Source organism: Nematostella vectensis, chromosome 10 (genome assembly GCF_932526225.1).
Source record: "Nematostella vectensis chromosome 10, jaNemVect1.1, whole genome shotgun sequence".
Lineage (NCBI taxonomy): Eukaryota > Metazoa > Cnidaria > Anthozoa > Actiniaria > Edwardsiidae > Nematostella > Nematostella vectensis.
In genome coordinates this window covers 11,514,463-11,531,429 of record NC_064043.1, presented here as the reverse complement: position 1 = coordinate 11,531,429, position 16,967 = coordinate 11,514,463, and the positions used below count along the sequence as shown (strand labels likewise).

Here is a 16,967-nt window from a genome sequence, read left to right as displayed (position 1 = left end):
AAAATCTCTCGTACAGTGGCACTGACCTTTTGCTTCTCGGTCAGATAACCGTTCCAGGCGGCATAGATGGCGTTCATAGTGAGGCCAAGCAGTAGGTCTGACGCCGCTAGAGACGCTACAAAGTGGTTAGATACAGTTCTTATGGATCGGAACTTAAAGAAAGCCGCTATGACTAAAGTGTTTTCAAGAAAAGCTGTGATTCCTGAGGTGACATTCAATGAAAATAGAAGTTTTTTCTCGGTTTGTGTGGCTGCTTCGCCACAACTCCTGTTAGACATCTTTCTACTCCATTGTACCAGTGTATTTCTGTCTGAAACCTGGAAATTTTCAGCTGCACTATTTTTTTGACACATAAGAATTACCATAAATAGATAACAGCACTTTGTTAAAAGCAATTAACATTACAAAAAAATCAGTGTCAACAATGCGCTAGAAATTACCCAATTACAAAAAGTCAAGTGCACAACAGAACATTGCCATACATATGTTGCCATGACTAAAAATTACCTTTGGCAACATAAAAGTGCTTGTTATGAAGTTTGAAATCCTCAAAACCATAATTCTGTGTCTTTGGTACGTGTTCTGAAATACAAGTCCGACAGAACGGGAGTAACTTTAGTTGTTTCTTTGTATTTTATTTTACCAGGAGCATTATAAATGTACGTAATGTCGAGGTGTCGGCAATAATAATAGTGTCCGTAGTGTAAGGTGAAGTATGAGTAGAGGTTCCCATTAGCCCAGGGGTTTTATTTTCCACCGTCCGCCGGCTAATAAGAAAGTTGATTTAAGTTTTATTTGAACCAACCCCTGCATTAATTAGCCAATATCCGAATTGGACCTTTTACTTTTCACAAATAAGCGCCACCTTTAGGCCGACCCCGTGCTTCTGACAGGCCATTTTGATTGGCTATTTTGAGTTAAAAGCAAAAAGACCAACGAGAAGTTCGATGAGCGAGATTTTGACGAGCGCGAATAAGACGGAAAAGGAGAGGAAGAAAGTAAAACCGTGATTTCCGCTGATCTTTGATTGGCTGTTTTTGACAACCTTTTTTCTTCTTCAAATAACCGACCCTCTCGGGCAAGCGATTCCCTTCCTTTTTCGCGCTCGCTCCATTTTTCGTGCCGTCAAAATCTCCCTTATAGAAATTCTCGTAAATCTATTCGTTCAAAACACACGGGGACACTGGTTTACCGAAAGTGCCATAAAAGCGATTGTTGACTGTAAACAAAAAAACAACAAAACTCTCATTTAATTTATTGTAAAATAATCTCCAAAGCGGCACCAATGTTTGGCAGCGGCTTCTGTAAAACACTCGTTTTCTGAACAGTTTATAATTTCGTAAAATAATCCTTAAAGCGGCACCAATGTTAAAGTAATACTAACATTTATAGCTTTTGTTGTAAACTTCTACAAGGCGGACCAACCTCGGCCGGCTCCCCCCGTTTTTATACATCATGCTTTTAACTCACAGCACAGTCATTCCCCTAGTTGTGGGAATATTCTAATAAAAATACTAATCAATTCCCTTTTCAAATATTTGGTGGCAAAGGCTAATTATATTTGTATTTGTTGTCGACTATAAAGCGATAAAACCTAGTTAAACCTTATATGATTTTAGTATTACCCTCATGTTACCCCGTACCGCTTTAAGCCTACTTAGTTTTTTGTAAGTCTTGCAGGAAATATTCTAGCAAAAGACATAATTGGAATCCAACACAAGAAATGAGTGCACACATTCCATATCATGTTTTGTTTACTCAAAACATCATTACATATGACACGTTGGATATTTACGCTATAAAAAGCAAGAAAAAAAAATGGTAGACAGTCATCCCCAAGATTAGTGCATTCGAGAGATCTCGCTAGCCCCTGTGTTATCTTGTTATGAGATCTTTAGAGCACATGACAGTGTTGGGGGGCTGTTTAGTATTTGTGTCGCTGATAATCAACCTGTCAATCAAAACAGCTTATTTCTCCTTTCACTGTCTTTAGAGCGTCAGCAGTGCGAGTAAGCGCGCGTGTGTAGAATACTTGGACCTTTCTTCGTTCCTCTCTGATCCCCTCTTGTCTAGAAAGCGACTCAAGGTCAACTCAGTATAATGAAGTAAGTACATTGATCGTGTCTAGTAGAACATATCGAGCTTTGCCCGATTGTCAGGATATATCGAGACCAGGGAGCGGCAAGCCGCTTAGGAAAGCTAAAGACAATCCCTTCTTTCTTGCGCCAACCCATATCATCTATCGCTGGATTTATATGTTATGGTATAATATCAAGTTAACATATCGTAGTTGATATAAAAGTAGGTCAAATTGACTGACTTCTATTAGTTTTGTAATATCCTGAGTATCTCATTATTTACTCACCGTTCATCGCGTCATATCTCTCAACAGCCACACTTTGTAAATAGCGCCATGTTGTGCACCTCGGCTCGTTGCGAGTTTTTTAAAGTTTTTCTCAACAGGTTGTTCGCAAATCAATTGCGCGCCCGCACAGTTTAGAAGAAGGTGTAGCATCCCTAAGCTGTTGAATGGACGTGCTTAGGTCGTGACCCTATGGCTAAAGCACAACTTTAATCATATTAAAGTTTAACTAGCTAATTTCGCTAATTCTCGTAGGCGACCACCGCGGGAAAAAAACAATTATGCTATCGAAGCTATATGCCGCCTATGCCGCCTATAGCAATATAATCAGAAACGAGGAAGAAATAAAAACTTTAAATGAGGCTAAACCCTTTCTAAAAAAAAGAGTTTTGTTTTGTTTTGTTTTCGTTAGCGCTGAATAAGTTGCTTTTTGTTGCTGTTTTTTTGCGGCTAAACGGCTGATCTCTTAGCGCAAGTCCCCTATTAGACGCAAAGGCTAAAATCAATCAGTTTGAAAGTATCTATACAACTTGCTATCGGTTCTCACTGATTTTAAAACCGATAACATTCAATAGCTCAATGGTGTTTGTATAGCACGTATTCTGTTTGTAAACAGTGGACCCCCAACAACTCGCACGCTCAAAGAAACAGTTCAAGTAAGCGGGGAATTCGAGTTATCTGAGTTCAAGTTATCCACTGCAGATACGTTGCGATATGAGAGACAGGAGCTCCGGTTTAGGGACAGGCCATTCGAAATTTGATGGAGGGGGCTCAGGATTACCAGAGAAAACTTAGGGGTAGTCCACACTAACACGGACTCAAAAGTATCCGGATTCGTTTCGGCGAAAACGCATCACTTGATTCGCGTCCACACTATCGTTTTCGCATCGTGTTCGCCTGGATCCAGCCGTCCACACTAACACTGATTCAAACGTTTGAAAACGCTTAAAGGTACATGGTGACGTCATTTTTATGATATGCGATGCACGCCATCGTTTTCATTTTGATACGGATTCGACCGTCCACACTACGGACCAAAAAATACGGATTCATTTTGATCCAGCGTTTTCAAAAGTATCCGGATTCGCTTGATCCAGAGGGCGTGTTAGTGTGGACGGAAGGCCTAAACGTATCAAAAAGTACACGGACTCAAACATATCCGTGTTAGTGTGGACAGCCCCTAACAAGCATGCCCAAAATGTAAGAATCCGTACATGAGGGAAATCATAAACCTGCACCCTCCCCTCCCCAATCAAATTTCTAATGGTCCGCCCCTTATTATCTATAGACAAGGGTCCTCAGAGCTAAGTCATTAGCACCTCTGACCTGACCCTTATTTGAACCCGGGACCCCTGGCTTTAGAAGCAAAGCCCGTGCCACAGGGCTACCGCGGCCCCCTAAAGTGTCTTTACGCGAGTCACGTTAGATTTTTTAGAGCAAGGACCTGTAATGTCAATCTACCATCATGGTCATTCTTTTCTTAGCAGAAATTATAGCAAAATTTCCCCCTCCTCCCTCATTACTACAACGCCACAGTATAATAGAGGCTTACGGAATTAGCGCTGTGTACTTAATTAAGGCGATGGCTCCATTCCTTTTTTATGCATTAACATTTCGAGTACTCTTTACGATTCAAAAATGATATTTTTAAGATATGAATCGATATCTTTCAATTAAGAGATTTATTTTTTACACAAGTGGAATGTTTTCTAGTAGTGTTTATATGACACAGTGGGAGATTAGATTACTAATGCACGCTGTTCACGGTTGAGTACCCTGGACACTGCACATAGTACTAGAGATTTTGTAAGTAGCTCATAACGAGCGGTCATGGCGGATAAAACACCACAAAACGGCGAAAATGCGGACGCTGAATGTCAGTTCATTGAGGGAACTAAGCCAAAGCGGCCGTGGTCTCTCTGGTACGTTTACATTCACGTGTTTTCTAACCTTCGTTGTGTCTGACCCTGCTTAATTTCTATATTGTCATGCTCTCTGCCGGCTATTCGCTTATAATGTAACTCGCAATGTACTCTATTCCTATACGTGGGAATTATGACTAAGTCTAGAACCCTTGTGACGATTCTTTTAATGCATATTCTTGTTTTTACTATGCGATAATGATCTGTGAAGTGCCTAAGATTATGCCGATTGCAAATATTTTAGGCCTAGGTTTGTTGGAATGCCATTGTTATATTTGAAAGTTACATTAAGTTTGGGACGTAGGACATCGTTGGCGACGCGAATCGTCTTGCATTAGAAGACAGTAGTTCTTGCAAGAAGTCCGGCTCCGAATCCACCGACTTATCCACAATTTTACACTCGCTATTTGTTAGAGTGCACATTAAGAGTGTACAGAAAGTACATTGATGAATTGACTAAAGAGGCTTCTTTTTGCATAATAATGTTTTTCGCACGCTCGTTTATCTCAGCATTTTTTTGTGCATACGAGCATCTTTATCCTACGGCCACCGACCAAAAGCAGCGTATTGGCTGACACTATGAGAAGACAGCCATTTCCCACTTGGAGCTAAAACAGGTTCTTTGCCATCTATTGTTTCATTTTATTTTATTTTTATAATAAAAAGGTTTCTAGACTACAGCTTTTATTTGCAACCGCTGGACAAAAGCATTAAGGACGCAAGAAAACCAGTCATCTAGTCACTAGTCAGTTTTCACGCAACTCCAACGTACTTGCGAGAATTCACAAAAACTTATTCACTAAACTGAGGGGAAGCGTTCTCCGTGACTAGAACCAAATTTGACCGTGACCCGTGAAATAGTAATTCTCCCTACAGGCAGAGGAAAAGCTTATAATAACATATCAGTCAATCTTGTTTCAAAAACTGTCGTTTTTGAGCCAGCCATCTTGGAAGTGAAGCCTAGTCCCTAACGTTTTGGAATATCACAGGTCTCCCGCGCGCTCGCCCCAGGCTCTTTTACACCATTTAGAAAAAACGACAGACATTGCTTGATATGTTATTTTTTGGGGGGTGGGGTTGGCACTTGCTACCCAGTGCCCCCACTCCCTTCTACGCCCTGTAACATACCAATAAGTACTCATTTTAGCGCTGGTATTTTGATATTTGTCTCTGTAAAGGCAATGGGATGAGCGTATAGTCATCGCTCTTTTGGTAGTAATCTTATATCTAAACGCTTGTCTCTCTTCAGGCTGAAAGATAGATGTACAGTCATTGCGCTGTTGGCAGTAATCTTATATCATAACGTTTGTCTCTCTTCAGGCTGAAAGATAGATCATAGTCATCGAGCTATTGGTATCAATTATATGTCAACGCTTGTCTGTCTACAGGCTGAAAGATAGGCGAATAGTCATCGCGGTTCTAGTTATCGCCCTGCTGGCAGCTATTGGAATTGGTATCGGTATCGGGTACGCCGCAAAATCTTCCAAGAGCAGTAAATCCTCGTCCACCAGTTCTAGTACAACTCACGGTCCAACCCCAGTGCCCGCCACGCCCAGTTCCCCTCCTCGACCTACCCCGGGTCCCGGATCTGGATACGGACCTTATGCAAGTGGTGCCGTGGCTACAGATGCAGGGATGTGCTCAGAGATCGGACGAGATATCCTGAAGAAGCAAGGAAGTGCGGTAGACGCGGCGATCGCCAGCTCGTTCTGTATTGGTGTGATCAATATGCACTCTGCGGGGGTGGGCGGAGGAGGGTTTATGCTGGTTTATGATAAGAGCTCGGACGTGTCCGAGACGATGGACTACAGGGAAGAGGCACCATCTGGCGCCTCACAAGACATGTTCAAGAACAAGTCTTCACTTGTAGGTGGGTCCTCAACCCACAAGTCTATTGCCTTTCACTTAACCAACTTATTCACATCAGTCGAATCAAGTCAATAATTTCTGTCCGTTGAGTTAAGATTTTGACTGGATTTTTTGCTCTTTAAATCGGCAAATGATTTTAAACGAAAACGCGACAAATATTGCAAAATCGTAAAAGCATTGTATCTATTGGAAGTTTCTTTGAGGAAGTGACTTATGATTTTGAGCTGAAGGCCTGTTAAATAGCGCGGATTATAGTAGATTCTTTCGTATCTTGTCGGGGAAGGTTCCCACGACCCTCCGAAAGTAAACTGATGACAATGCGGCTTTAATGACTTGACGTTTTTGTTGATCCAGGTGGCCTCGCGACCGGCGTCCCAGGCGAAGTCAAGGGTCTGTATGAAGCCTATCGAAAGTATGGCAAACTCCAATGGAGAGAGCTCTTGCAACCGTCTATAGACCTTGCAAGTAAAGGCTTCCCTCTGCCTCTTCCCGTCTACGAGGCCATGGTCAGTGGCGAGGAGGCGCTGCGGGCGGACCCAGGACTTAGGTAAACAACTATCAACTATACCCTATTTTGAACAGCAAAACGCAGTTGAATATAATATCTATAGCTGCCATCCCAACCTCACTCCAGCAAATCCTGGCTAGATCTCTGTGCAACGATACGAGCATTCAATTAGCTTCTGAGAGGGCAATTTTGGGAATTGCACCTTATTTAAACGGCCTTGCTAGCTAGCTAATGATGCACGTGCTCGGAGAGTTTACAAAATTGATTCGCGAGCGCTCAAGGCGCACTGACTCATTGGCTCATAGGATTGAAGTTTCAAAGAGCAACAATGATGATGACAATGATGATGATGATGATGATGATTGTGGTGGTGATGGTGGTGATGATGATGATGATGACGACGATGATGATGATGATGATGATGATGATGAAAACAGAAACGGCTGGCAATCGAACCTAAATATGTCAGAGCTTTAAAGAGACACCTTTTATTCTTCAGACAACTTCTGTTTAATGGCGACAAGCTCAAACGTCTCGGCGAAAAGATGACGAACCCGCAACTCGCCGTTACCCTCGAGAAAATCCGCGACGACCCGCACAGCTTCTATAACGGTTGCCTTGCCAACGATATTGTGAGAGACGTGAAGAAAGCAGGAGGGATTATTACTCTAAAGGACCTTGCGGCATACTCGCCAAAATGGAAGAAGGCACTTGCAAGTGATGTTGGTGACCTGAACATGTACACTACCCCACCCCCCTCTAGTGGGGCTGTCATAACCATGATACTCAATATACTAAGAGGTAAACATATACACTACCCCACCCCCCTCTAGTGGGGCTGTCATAACCATGATACTCAATATACTACGAGGTAAACATATACACTACCCCACCCCCCTCTAGTGGGGCTGTCATTACCATGATACTCAATATACTAAGAGGTAAACATATACACTACCCCACCCCCCTCTAGTGGGGCTGTCATAACCATGATACTCAATATACTACGAGGTAAACATATACACTACCCCACCCCCCTCTAGTGGGGCTGTCATAACCATGATACTCAATATACTACGAGGTAAACATATACACTACCCCACCCCCCTCTAGTGGGGCTGTCATAACCATTATACTAAATGTACTACGAAGTAAACATGTACAATAACCCATACTTCCTATAGTGCGGCTGACATAGCCATAACCACCCTAGTAGGGCATTCCTTTGAAATTATGGAAATGTATTACATTAACATCTCCTTGGAACACCATATGTAATGAATAAGAAAACCCTATGTTTTCCTGAACGCTCAACCATCCTGAATTATCCGACCAGGTTACAACATGACAGCCGCTGACCGCTCTAGCGATGCCCAGTCGGCTCTTACGTACCATCGCATCATTGAATCGTTCAAGTATGCATACGCATGGCGCGCTAAGCTCGGGGATCCGGACTTTTCCGACGCAGCTTATGCCAATATCAACAAGGTAATACGATCTTGATATCTTGCCTCCCTATATATTTTGTATTAGAAATGGAATTTAGGGATATTGGGATTACTGTGGCGCGCGGTCAAAGAAAAGTGGGCTGGGCGACTTAAATGGCGTACTTTCTATCTTGCTAGCGTTCATTCACCCCGAGCGCCTGTTTGAAGGCTATGTTTATTGGTGAAGGGAAAATACCTCTTTGCCGCCACGAAGGGTTGACCTTTTAGTCAACGTAAGGTCTTGGCGGATCAATAAAAGTCCACGTAGAGGGTAAGCCCTCCCCCCTATTCTTGAAGGCACTTCTATACTAAAGAGGTGATTTTGAACACTTGAGAGATCGAAAAAGACTTCCTTTTTCTCGGGGAGCTACGCCTTCTACGGAACATCTACTCTCCATTTAGCCCAGTATTAAAAGAAGTATATATTTGCTACACACAGGTTGTAGAGAACATGACAGATCCAAGCTTTGCGGAGCGCATAAGGCAAAGAATCCTTGACGACAAGACTTTCTTCAATATGGACCACTACGGGCAATACTATGCCGGCACAGGTCCCGAGGGAACGTCTCATTTATCGGTGCTGGCACCCAACGGGGACGCGGTGTCTTTGACTACTACTGTCAACTGGAGGTACATCCTTACATGCCAATCCCTTCAAGCTACACCCATTACACCCGTTTTTTAACCATGGCTTATATCAGCTTACACCCCTTTCCCTTCAGTCTCCACAATCTCAGTCCTTACAGCCATCGATTGGAGAGGCATTCCCTTACACTTCCCTTTCAGGCCTCATACACCACATCCGCCCCTGATACTATTTAGTCAAGGTACAACTAGCTCGAGTATCAGGCGATATTATTTTTCAAGTTGGAGAGGAAAGATAAAACTGCGCCTGACACAAATAATAGAAGCGACCCCTGCCGCTTCTTTTCAGGCCGCTGTCAAAACATCCTCGAGGACCCAGAGCGTCGCAGAGATCGGGCACACAGGGAGCGCGTGAGAAAGAAAGAGCACTGAAAGACTTATTCCGCGACGCCCTGGGTCCCCGAGGATGCTGTCAAAACACATCAGCTGTCATTATCCCGCTAAAATGACTCGCGTGGTAGCACAATCAAATGCCCAAATCAAATTATATACGGGATATCACCAATTTATTAAACAGGTTTTTTTGTCTACATAGAAAACCTCTGCTTGAACACAAATGTCATTATTTGATAAGTACAGTCTATCAACTCGCGGGAAGTACCGCTAACAATCCCAAGTTTTTTCCGCTCTCACAGACAAACTTCTTGCATATTTGGCGCCTGGTCTATCTAAGAATTTGATAACTACTACTAATATGATATCCGTAGTATTAAGCTTCTATGACATCCATATTTCCAGCGCCTTAAGTATAACTAGTAGATCTTTGCTTCGAAAAATGATACTGAATGATAAACACAACTGCCTTGCCTAAACAAGACATTTGAACATGCTGATAAGCGCCAATCAGAGCACGCTTTTTTATTAGCATTGTTTTCTAGCAAATCCCAGTGGTCCCAAAATATGGGCCCCGAACATGAAATTTTTTACAGTATTTGTATCAGGCACTGTTTTATCGCTTCTCGCTATATACTTAATAGGAAACGATAAAAAGCCCCAGCCTCCACCCCTATAACAATCCAGTAGGGGTACATCAACAAAAAACCCTCCTCGACCCTCTTCTCCAAACCCATACCACGAAAGAAGATCCCCATACACTGTTTCTTTGTTTGCGCGTCGGATCTGCGTATTGATGATATGTCTCCCTGAGTCTATTTATAAAGCCGGTCAATATACAGGTTCGGTGCCAAGTATCGTTCGCCTGCGACAGGGATAATTTACAACAACCAGATGGATGACTTCTCCACGCCAGGACAACCCAATGGTTTTGGTGTCGCTCCGTCGCCTAGCAACTACATTCGTCCAGGCAAGCGGCCCATGTCGTCCATCAGCCCCGTCATTTTTACCAAGAACGGGACAGTGTATCTTATCGCGGGCGCGTCTGGAGGAACTCGTATTACCACGGCTACAGCCCTAGTGAGTGGATTTTACTATTTGGGGGTTAGGGTCGATTAGGGACTCGTATCACCATGGCTACAGCCCTAGGGAGTGGATTTTACTATTTGGGGGTTAGGGTCGATTAGGGACTCGTATCACCATGGCTACAGCCCTAGTGAGTGGATTTTACTATTTGGGGGTTAGGGTCGATTAGGGACTCGTATCACCATGGCTACAGCCCTAGTGAGTGGATTTTACTATTTGGGGGTTAGGGTCGATTAGGGACTCGTATCACCATGGCTACAGCCCTAGTGAGTGGATTTTACTATTTGGGGGTTAGGGTCGATTAGGAACTCGTATTATCATGGCTACAGCCCTAGTGAGTGGATTTTACTATTTGGGGGTTAGGGTCGATTAGGGACTCGTATTACCACGGCTACAGCCCTAGTGAGTGGATTTTACTATTTGGGGGTTAGGGTCGATTAGGGACTCGTATCACCATGGCTACAGCCCTAGTGAGTGGATTTTACTATTTGGGGGTTAGGGTCGATTAGGGACTTGTATTACCATGGCTACAGCCCTAGTGAGTGGATTTTACTATTTGGGGGTTAGGGTCGATTAGGGACTCGTATCACCATGGCTACAGCCCTAGTGAGTGGATTTTACTATTTGGGGGATAGGGTTGATTAGGGACTCGTAGTGAGTGTGTTTCACTGTATAGGGGCTGGGTTATTGGGACCCGTATTGCCACGGCCCTAGCCCTAGTGAGTGCCTTTTTGAATATATCCCGGGCGTTAGCGTTAGGAGACGTGTATTTTTCAAAATACATATTGAAAGTAGGCTTTTTAGTAGCTTATGTGCCTTTTGGGATAATACTTTTGTAACAGCACAGCGAGGCTATAGCTCATAATAATTGTCCTTTGATCTCCATTCTGATAGCCTGGACGTGTACGTGGTTCTGAATGAATAAGTTCTCTTGTCACATGCTTTACTGTTTATTGCTTTTAAGACTGTTTACTAAAGACTATTTATTACTAAAGTAATGTTTTCAAATGCATTTGATATTAATAATCGTCCGTCCCACAGGTGGTGATGAACAAGTTGTGGTTCGGCCGAGAGTTGAATGACGCGGTGAGCGATCCCCGCGTGCATAACCAGATGTCCAACACTACGTACGAGACCAAGGAGAAGCAGTACACTCTACCTCAAACCATCCGTGACGGGCTGATAGCCCGTGGCAACCAACTCAAGGGGTATCACGGGTTCGCTGTGGTTCAGGCCATAGAAAAGCGTAACACACCAGGGAAGAGCATCTACGCGCAGTCTGACCCTAGGAAGTATGCCTGGGCTGCTGGCTTGTAATCTGCTCTATGTGCATTATGGGAAGGGTACTTAGGCTGACTAAAACCTTCGTAACACTTTTCTATTTATTTGATGATAAGAGCAGATTTCTTTGTATGATCGGAAAATAAGACAGCCTGCAATCGCGCTTTTGGTGAACTGGCGTTACGTATCATAGCGTGACATGCCTGTTTGACATGCCTGTCTAGAAGTAACCTTTATAGCGTGCCGGCCTGGTGTAACGTGTATGGCGTGAAGTACATTGCTTGACGTGCCTCCGCGTGACGTGAATAGCGTGACGTCGTTGCGTGACGTTTTTAGTGTGACGCGCTTTCGTGTAACATGTCTGGCGTGACTTCTCTTTGCGTGACATTTCTAGCGTTACGTGCCTTCGAGTAACGTGAAAGCGTACCTTCTACTCTCGCGAAATAAAGGTGTTGTTTTATAAACAAGTTGGATGTAGTCATTCAGATTATGTACCATTTTATCATAATGCGTTTATTCTAAAATCACTCATTACTGCCATAAATATGTTATAAAGGATTACAGGGCTACGTTATAAAGGATTACAGGGCTACGTTATAAATGATTACAGGACGTCCATCATTTCGTCTCACCTGAAATTAAAGAAGACAATTGTTACGAGCCTATAGAGCAAAAGGTTACGTGAAAAATATAGACGTACCTCAACATACACCACAAGATGCCTGACAGCCTTGGCTTACTTGAGAGTCGCTACATTTGACTATACCCGCATCGATGTACCAGTTACAAAAGTCATCTCCTTGAAGATTAGAGCCTGAACCAAGAACAATAAGAAAATTTATTTAAAATGCATTTAATGTTCATATAAACGATAACTACAACTCGTATCACCCCCCCCCCCCCCCTTCCCCCGCCACTTCCAATACCCTCTTCCCAACCCCATGTCTAAGTGACTAAAACACGCATCGATGTACCAGTTACAAAAGCGATTTCCTTGAAGGTTTGAGCCTGAACCAAGCACAATAAGACAATTTAATTAAGAGGCATTTAACGTTCATATAAACGATAACTCGTATCCACCCCCCCCCCCACCCCCCTGCCCCGCCACTTCAATTACACTCTTCCCAACCCCCATGTGCACGCGGACGGGAAGGCAGGGTGCAATAGTTATGAGGTGGTATCACTGCTGATTTTTACTATCGATGAGATGAAAGCAGGAAAATAAACTGAACACTAAGCGTTCGAAGACAGACGGGTGTGAGGAGATGAATACCAAGAGCTGAAAATATTTACAAAGACTTCCTCGGGCGAGTTTGATGCTTGACCATGAAAATGATTAAAAAATACTGATCTTATGTCTGCGAATTTTTTTGTCGCTTTTTCTTTTTTTTTTTTTTCAATGCTTTTTGTTTGTGTTCACATCAAGACATATTCCAAATTTATTTAAAAAAAAAGAAGAAAGGATGTTTGGCTTGGTATTTTTTATTAACTTTAGTAGTTTATATTTATTGGTATTACAAACCTTAAAAACTGCTAAACTCGGTTGAATAGATTTCGAATTGATGAGTGTTGTTGAAAGGCCACTGACTTTTCAAGGGTCGTTGATTGCCATATTGGAAATCAAATAGTGACATTGATAAGACATCTTCTGTCAACACAGACTTTCGTTAAGGCCGTCACGGCTAACTGCTTTGTCCGTTATTTCGCGCGCGTAGGTCAAGAAAGCTCCCTTTTGAGGGTATGAAGCAACATTTGGTCGATACTTCAACGCGGATAATTTGTTAATTACTCCACATAGATGATAAGTGAATAGTAAAAACAATTAAAACAATATACCACGAAGGGTCAGAGTACATGTTGATATAGTCCCTTAAACGATTTCTTATCATCCATTAAATAATAATAGCCGCACGCAAACTTTACGAAGTCTAAAATACCGTGGAAAAATAATGTCTCTACTTACAGCCCGCTGGATCTGCCAGGTTTACTGATCTTTCAAATAAAGCTTTCACTTTTTTCAGTGAAGGTTTAGCTGACACAGACATTGTTGCCACCAGTACAATGAGAAGAACTACGAGTCTCTTGTCCATATTTGCCGGAGGTTGTCGAGTGCTGCAGTGTTTGTCTGAGTCGAGGGGGCGTTGTGAAGCGAGAAGTCTGAGCGCGTTCTTTTATTGTGCGGCAGGCGCATGCGCACAAAAGACTTCCGTTAGGTGACAATTCAAATAACGTTAGCATCAATTGCCCGTGAAATGAATTTGAACTTAAAAAAACAACAAAGGCCTACTCGTAGAGCCCCAATTCTTTTTTTATTTTATGTTATATTTTTTATTCTGGTCCGAGGTTTCTGTTGATTACTTTAAATCATTTTATTTTGGCTGAAAAAAGACTATGAAAAAAATGAAATGTTGGATTCCAATATCTCATAATACAACTTTAATATTATTTGCAAACATTGTTTGGTTTTCATGGGGTTTATTGTCAAAAAATCCAATATTGCCCATTAGTCCCATTAATTTGTCAAGACGTTATCGCATGGTGGTAATATTGGTATTCTAATAGCTGACAATTTTATTGCTCTCTTTCCAGCTTTCACAAGAATAAAGGACATATTTGTCACACGAATCACCTTTATCGCTAGAGGTGCTAAAGTGCTTCGCCTACTTGATTTATTGATAACGTACCGCCCTTGCTTATTCTTGTCCGACTTCTCTTCGTGAATGTTTTAATCTTAACGAGATTTTCAACCCTAGCACCTTGACCTGGTATTAGCCAACGTACAAAAATAGATCTGTTTAAAAGGCAAATGACAGATACTGGTTTTCGGCTTTTGTCGGCTCTTAATGCTTAATGTCTAAAGCTAAATGGCCAGTCCCGAAAGTACACAATAACGTACATATCAACAGCGCTGAGATTCTTTTTTTTTATTAATTTATATTTCTTGTCTTAAAAGCTCTTCTGTTAAAAGTGTGGTAGACAAAAACTTTTTGCGATTGATTTTTTATTCAGGAAATTATATTCTAACTGTACATTTATTAGATTTAGTATCATTTTTAAAAATTCCACCTTGTGGGATTTTCTTTCTTGTCTGTCAGTTTTGATAAAGTATGTGCTTGTGGTTTTCAAGTCGTAAAATCAGTATGAAAAATAATGTGTCTATCAGCCAAAAAGAGCGAATTTAATCACTGGTTTCAGAAATACTAGTATATTCTTCTTTGTTTGTTTTATTAGATTTATGTACTAAAATAATCCATGATAGCGATTTCCCAAGTACTGATTAGTGTGGCGGTTGCTCTGATCTGAGAAAACAGAGCGACTATACGGCACCTTTGAAAAACCCGTTACTAAAAAGGGGATAAAGGAATTAATTGATAATGATGATAAAAACGCAAAAGATAATCTTTATTACGATATCACCAGGATCACAGGACCTTTTACCAAAAATGAAAAAAACTTTAAAAGCGCTCCATTCGCTATCAACGGTCTCCAAGCGACCAATAAAGGGTCAAACAATGTCTGAATTAACGCCTAAAAACGTGGCGAAAAGAAAGAGGGTTTCTCGGGATACTAATTGATTATCAAAGAAGTCAAGTACGGGTAATGGGAATTCCGGGGTTGAGTGGGCGGCTTTGAAAACATGGCTTAGGAGAAAAAGGAATACAGTCGGGTCAGATAGTTTAAACCGCCAATACTGCTCGAACTGTCCCAAGGGCCGGGTTCCTATAGGAAGGCTAACGCTAGTCCAGGGATAAACGCCCTTTCTATCCAACCGAGCTCAATACTTCCTTCTTCCATGGAAACATTGTCTATAGAGTGCATTGTCTATAACAAATCAGATCATTTGAACAACTAAAATAGATTTTATTAATCCCAGAGATTGCTAATGTTTCAAATAATGTATACACTGTCTTCTATGAAGTGTAACAATCTAATTCACCCTGCGAATGCCACTTTGTATATCGGAACTGGTAGCCTTACCGCTTCCTGCCAAAAGATAATATCATACAATTAGTTTTACCGCTTATTATTTGCTTATGGACGCTACAATTATCTAACTTTGTTTTAAAAACAGTTATAAAATCATCACTTAACAAATAAGCCTCTTTATTGTCAATATTGTAATAAAGATTCTTTGTTGTACCCACAGGTTTAAAAAAGCATACTAAAACCAACATGAATAGTAAATCTTTTCTGTCATAACGGCACGACGATTATGAAGAATTCGATTATGAAGAATTCGTGTCAAATAGGAGCAGATTACTGGCGAATCAAATGGAGCAGAGAAGGAAATGGGGCCTCTCGCGGGTAATTGTTTTCAAAAATTCGTTAAAATTGAAACCCGTTTAATAGCCCCTTTAAAGCGTGCGATTGGTCTGAACTCTGTCTAATATAATCACCAATCCTTCTAGTTTGCAAATTCTGAAATGAATATGAGATATCATTAATCGGCGAGCCGTGATGCACGTGCGAATGAAACCGCAGTTTAGGGGGTTTGGTATAAAATCTAGAGCATAAGGGTGTGTGTGTGTGTGTGTGAACGTGCCATAGATCATAAGGTTGTGTGTGATCGTACCATAGATCATAAGGTTGTGTGTGAGCGTACCTTAGATCATAATCATAAGTTTGTGTGTGTGAACTTACCATAGATCATAAGGGTGTGTGTGTGAACGTACCATAGATCATAAGGGTGTGTGTGTGAACGTACCATAGATCATAAGGATGTGTGTGTGAGCGTACCATAGATAATTAGTGTGTGAACTTACCATAGATCATAAGGGTGTGTGTGTGAACTTACCATAGATCATAAGGGTGTGTGTGTGAACGTACCATAGATCATAAGGGTGTGTGTGTGAGCGTACCATAGATAATTAGTGTGTGAACTTACCATAGATCATAAGGGTGTGTGTGTGAACGTACCATAGATTATAAGGGTGTGTGTGTGAACGTACCATAGATCATAAGGGTGTGTGTGAACGTATTATAGATCATAAGGGTGTGTGTGTGAATGTACCATAGATCATAAGGGTGTGTGTGTGAACGTACCATAGATCATAAGGGTGTGTGTGAACGTACCATTGATCATAAGGGTGTGTGTGAACGTACCATAGATCATAAGGGTGTGTGTATGAACGTACCATAGATCATAAGGGTGTGTGTGTGTGAACGTACCATAGATAATAAGGTCGTGTATGGGAACGTACCATAGATCATAAGGGTGTGTGTGTGAACGTACCATAGATCATAAGGGTGTGTGTGTGAACGTACCATAGATCATAAGGGTGTGTGTGTGAACGTACCATAGATAATAAGGGTGTGTGTGTGAACTTACCATAGATCATAAGGGTGTATGTGGACATACCATAAGATATTCAGCACCGGTTACATGTCTTCTTGCATCCGTTTCTCATAGGCTCTGCATCGCAACTAATCCCCGGGATGTTTTTGTGGCTTACTAGCCACATTGCTTCCCTGCT

The 16,967-nt window shown here is 41.9% G+C and overlaps 1 protein-coding gene and 2 long non-coding RNA genes across 4 annotated transcripts; 1 reads left to right on the top strand and 2 right to left on the bottom strand.

The window, feature by feature from the left end:
- The first annotated feature begins 1,956 nt into the window (after positions 1–1,956).
- LOC5510575 (glutathione hydrolase 1 proenzyme) lies at positions 1,957–11,960 on the top strand. Of its 2 annotated transcripts, none has more exons than XM_048733546.1 (8): positions 1,957–2,105; positions 5,673–6,154; positions 6,508–6,700; positions 7,161–7,462; positions 7,998–8,149; positions 8,588–8,778; positions 9,969–10,206; positions 11,254–11,960. In XM_048733546.1, the coding sequence occupies exons 1-8, from the start codon at positions 2,101–2,103 to the stop codon at positions 11,527–11,529; spliced, it is 1,839 nt and encodes a 612-aa protein (XP_048589503.1). In that variant the 5' UTR covers positions 1,957–2,100; the 3' UTR covers positions 11,530–11,960. The 2 variants fall into 2 exon arrangements, with proteins under 2 accessions (XP_048589503.1, XP_048589502.1); XM_048733545.1 differs by lacking the exon at positions 1,957–2,105 and adding an exon at positions 4,129–4,284.
- Positions 11,961–11,985: 25 nt separating this feature from the next.
- LOC116617252 lies at positions 11,986–13,647 on the bottom strand. The gene is made up of 3 exons (XR_004295687.2): positions 13,457–13,647; positions 12,194–12,307; positions 11,986–12,125 (listed from the first exon to the last, which is right to left on the bottom strand). It is a non-coding gene; the product is annotated as an uncharacterized LOC116617252 (long non-coding RNA).
- A 1,076-nt stretch (positions 13,648–14,723) lies between these two features.
- On the bottom strand, positions 14,724–16,967 carry LOC125573213. Its single transcript, XR_007313988.1, has 2 exons — positions 16,853–16,967; positions 14,724–15,477 (listed from the first exon to the last, which is right to left on the bottom strand). It is a non-coding gene; the product is annotated as an uncharacterized LOC125573213 (long non-coding RNA).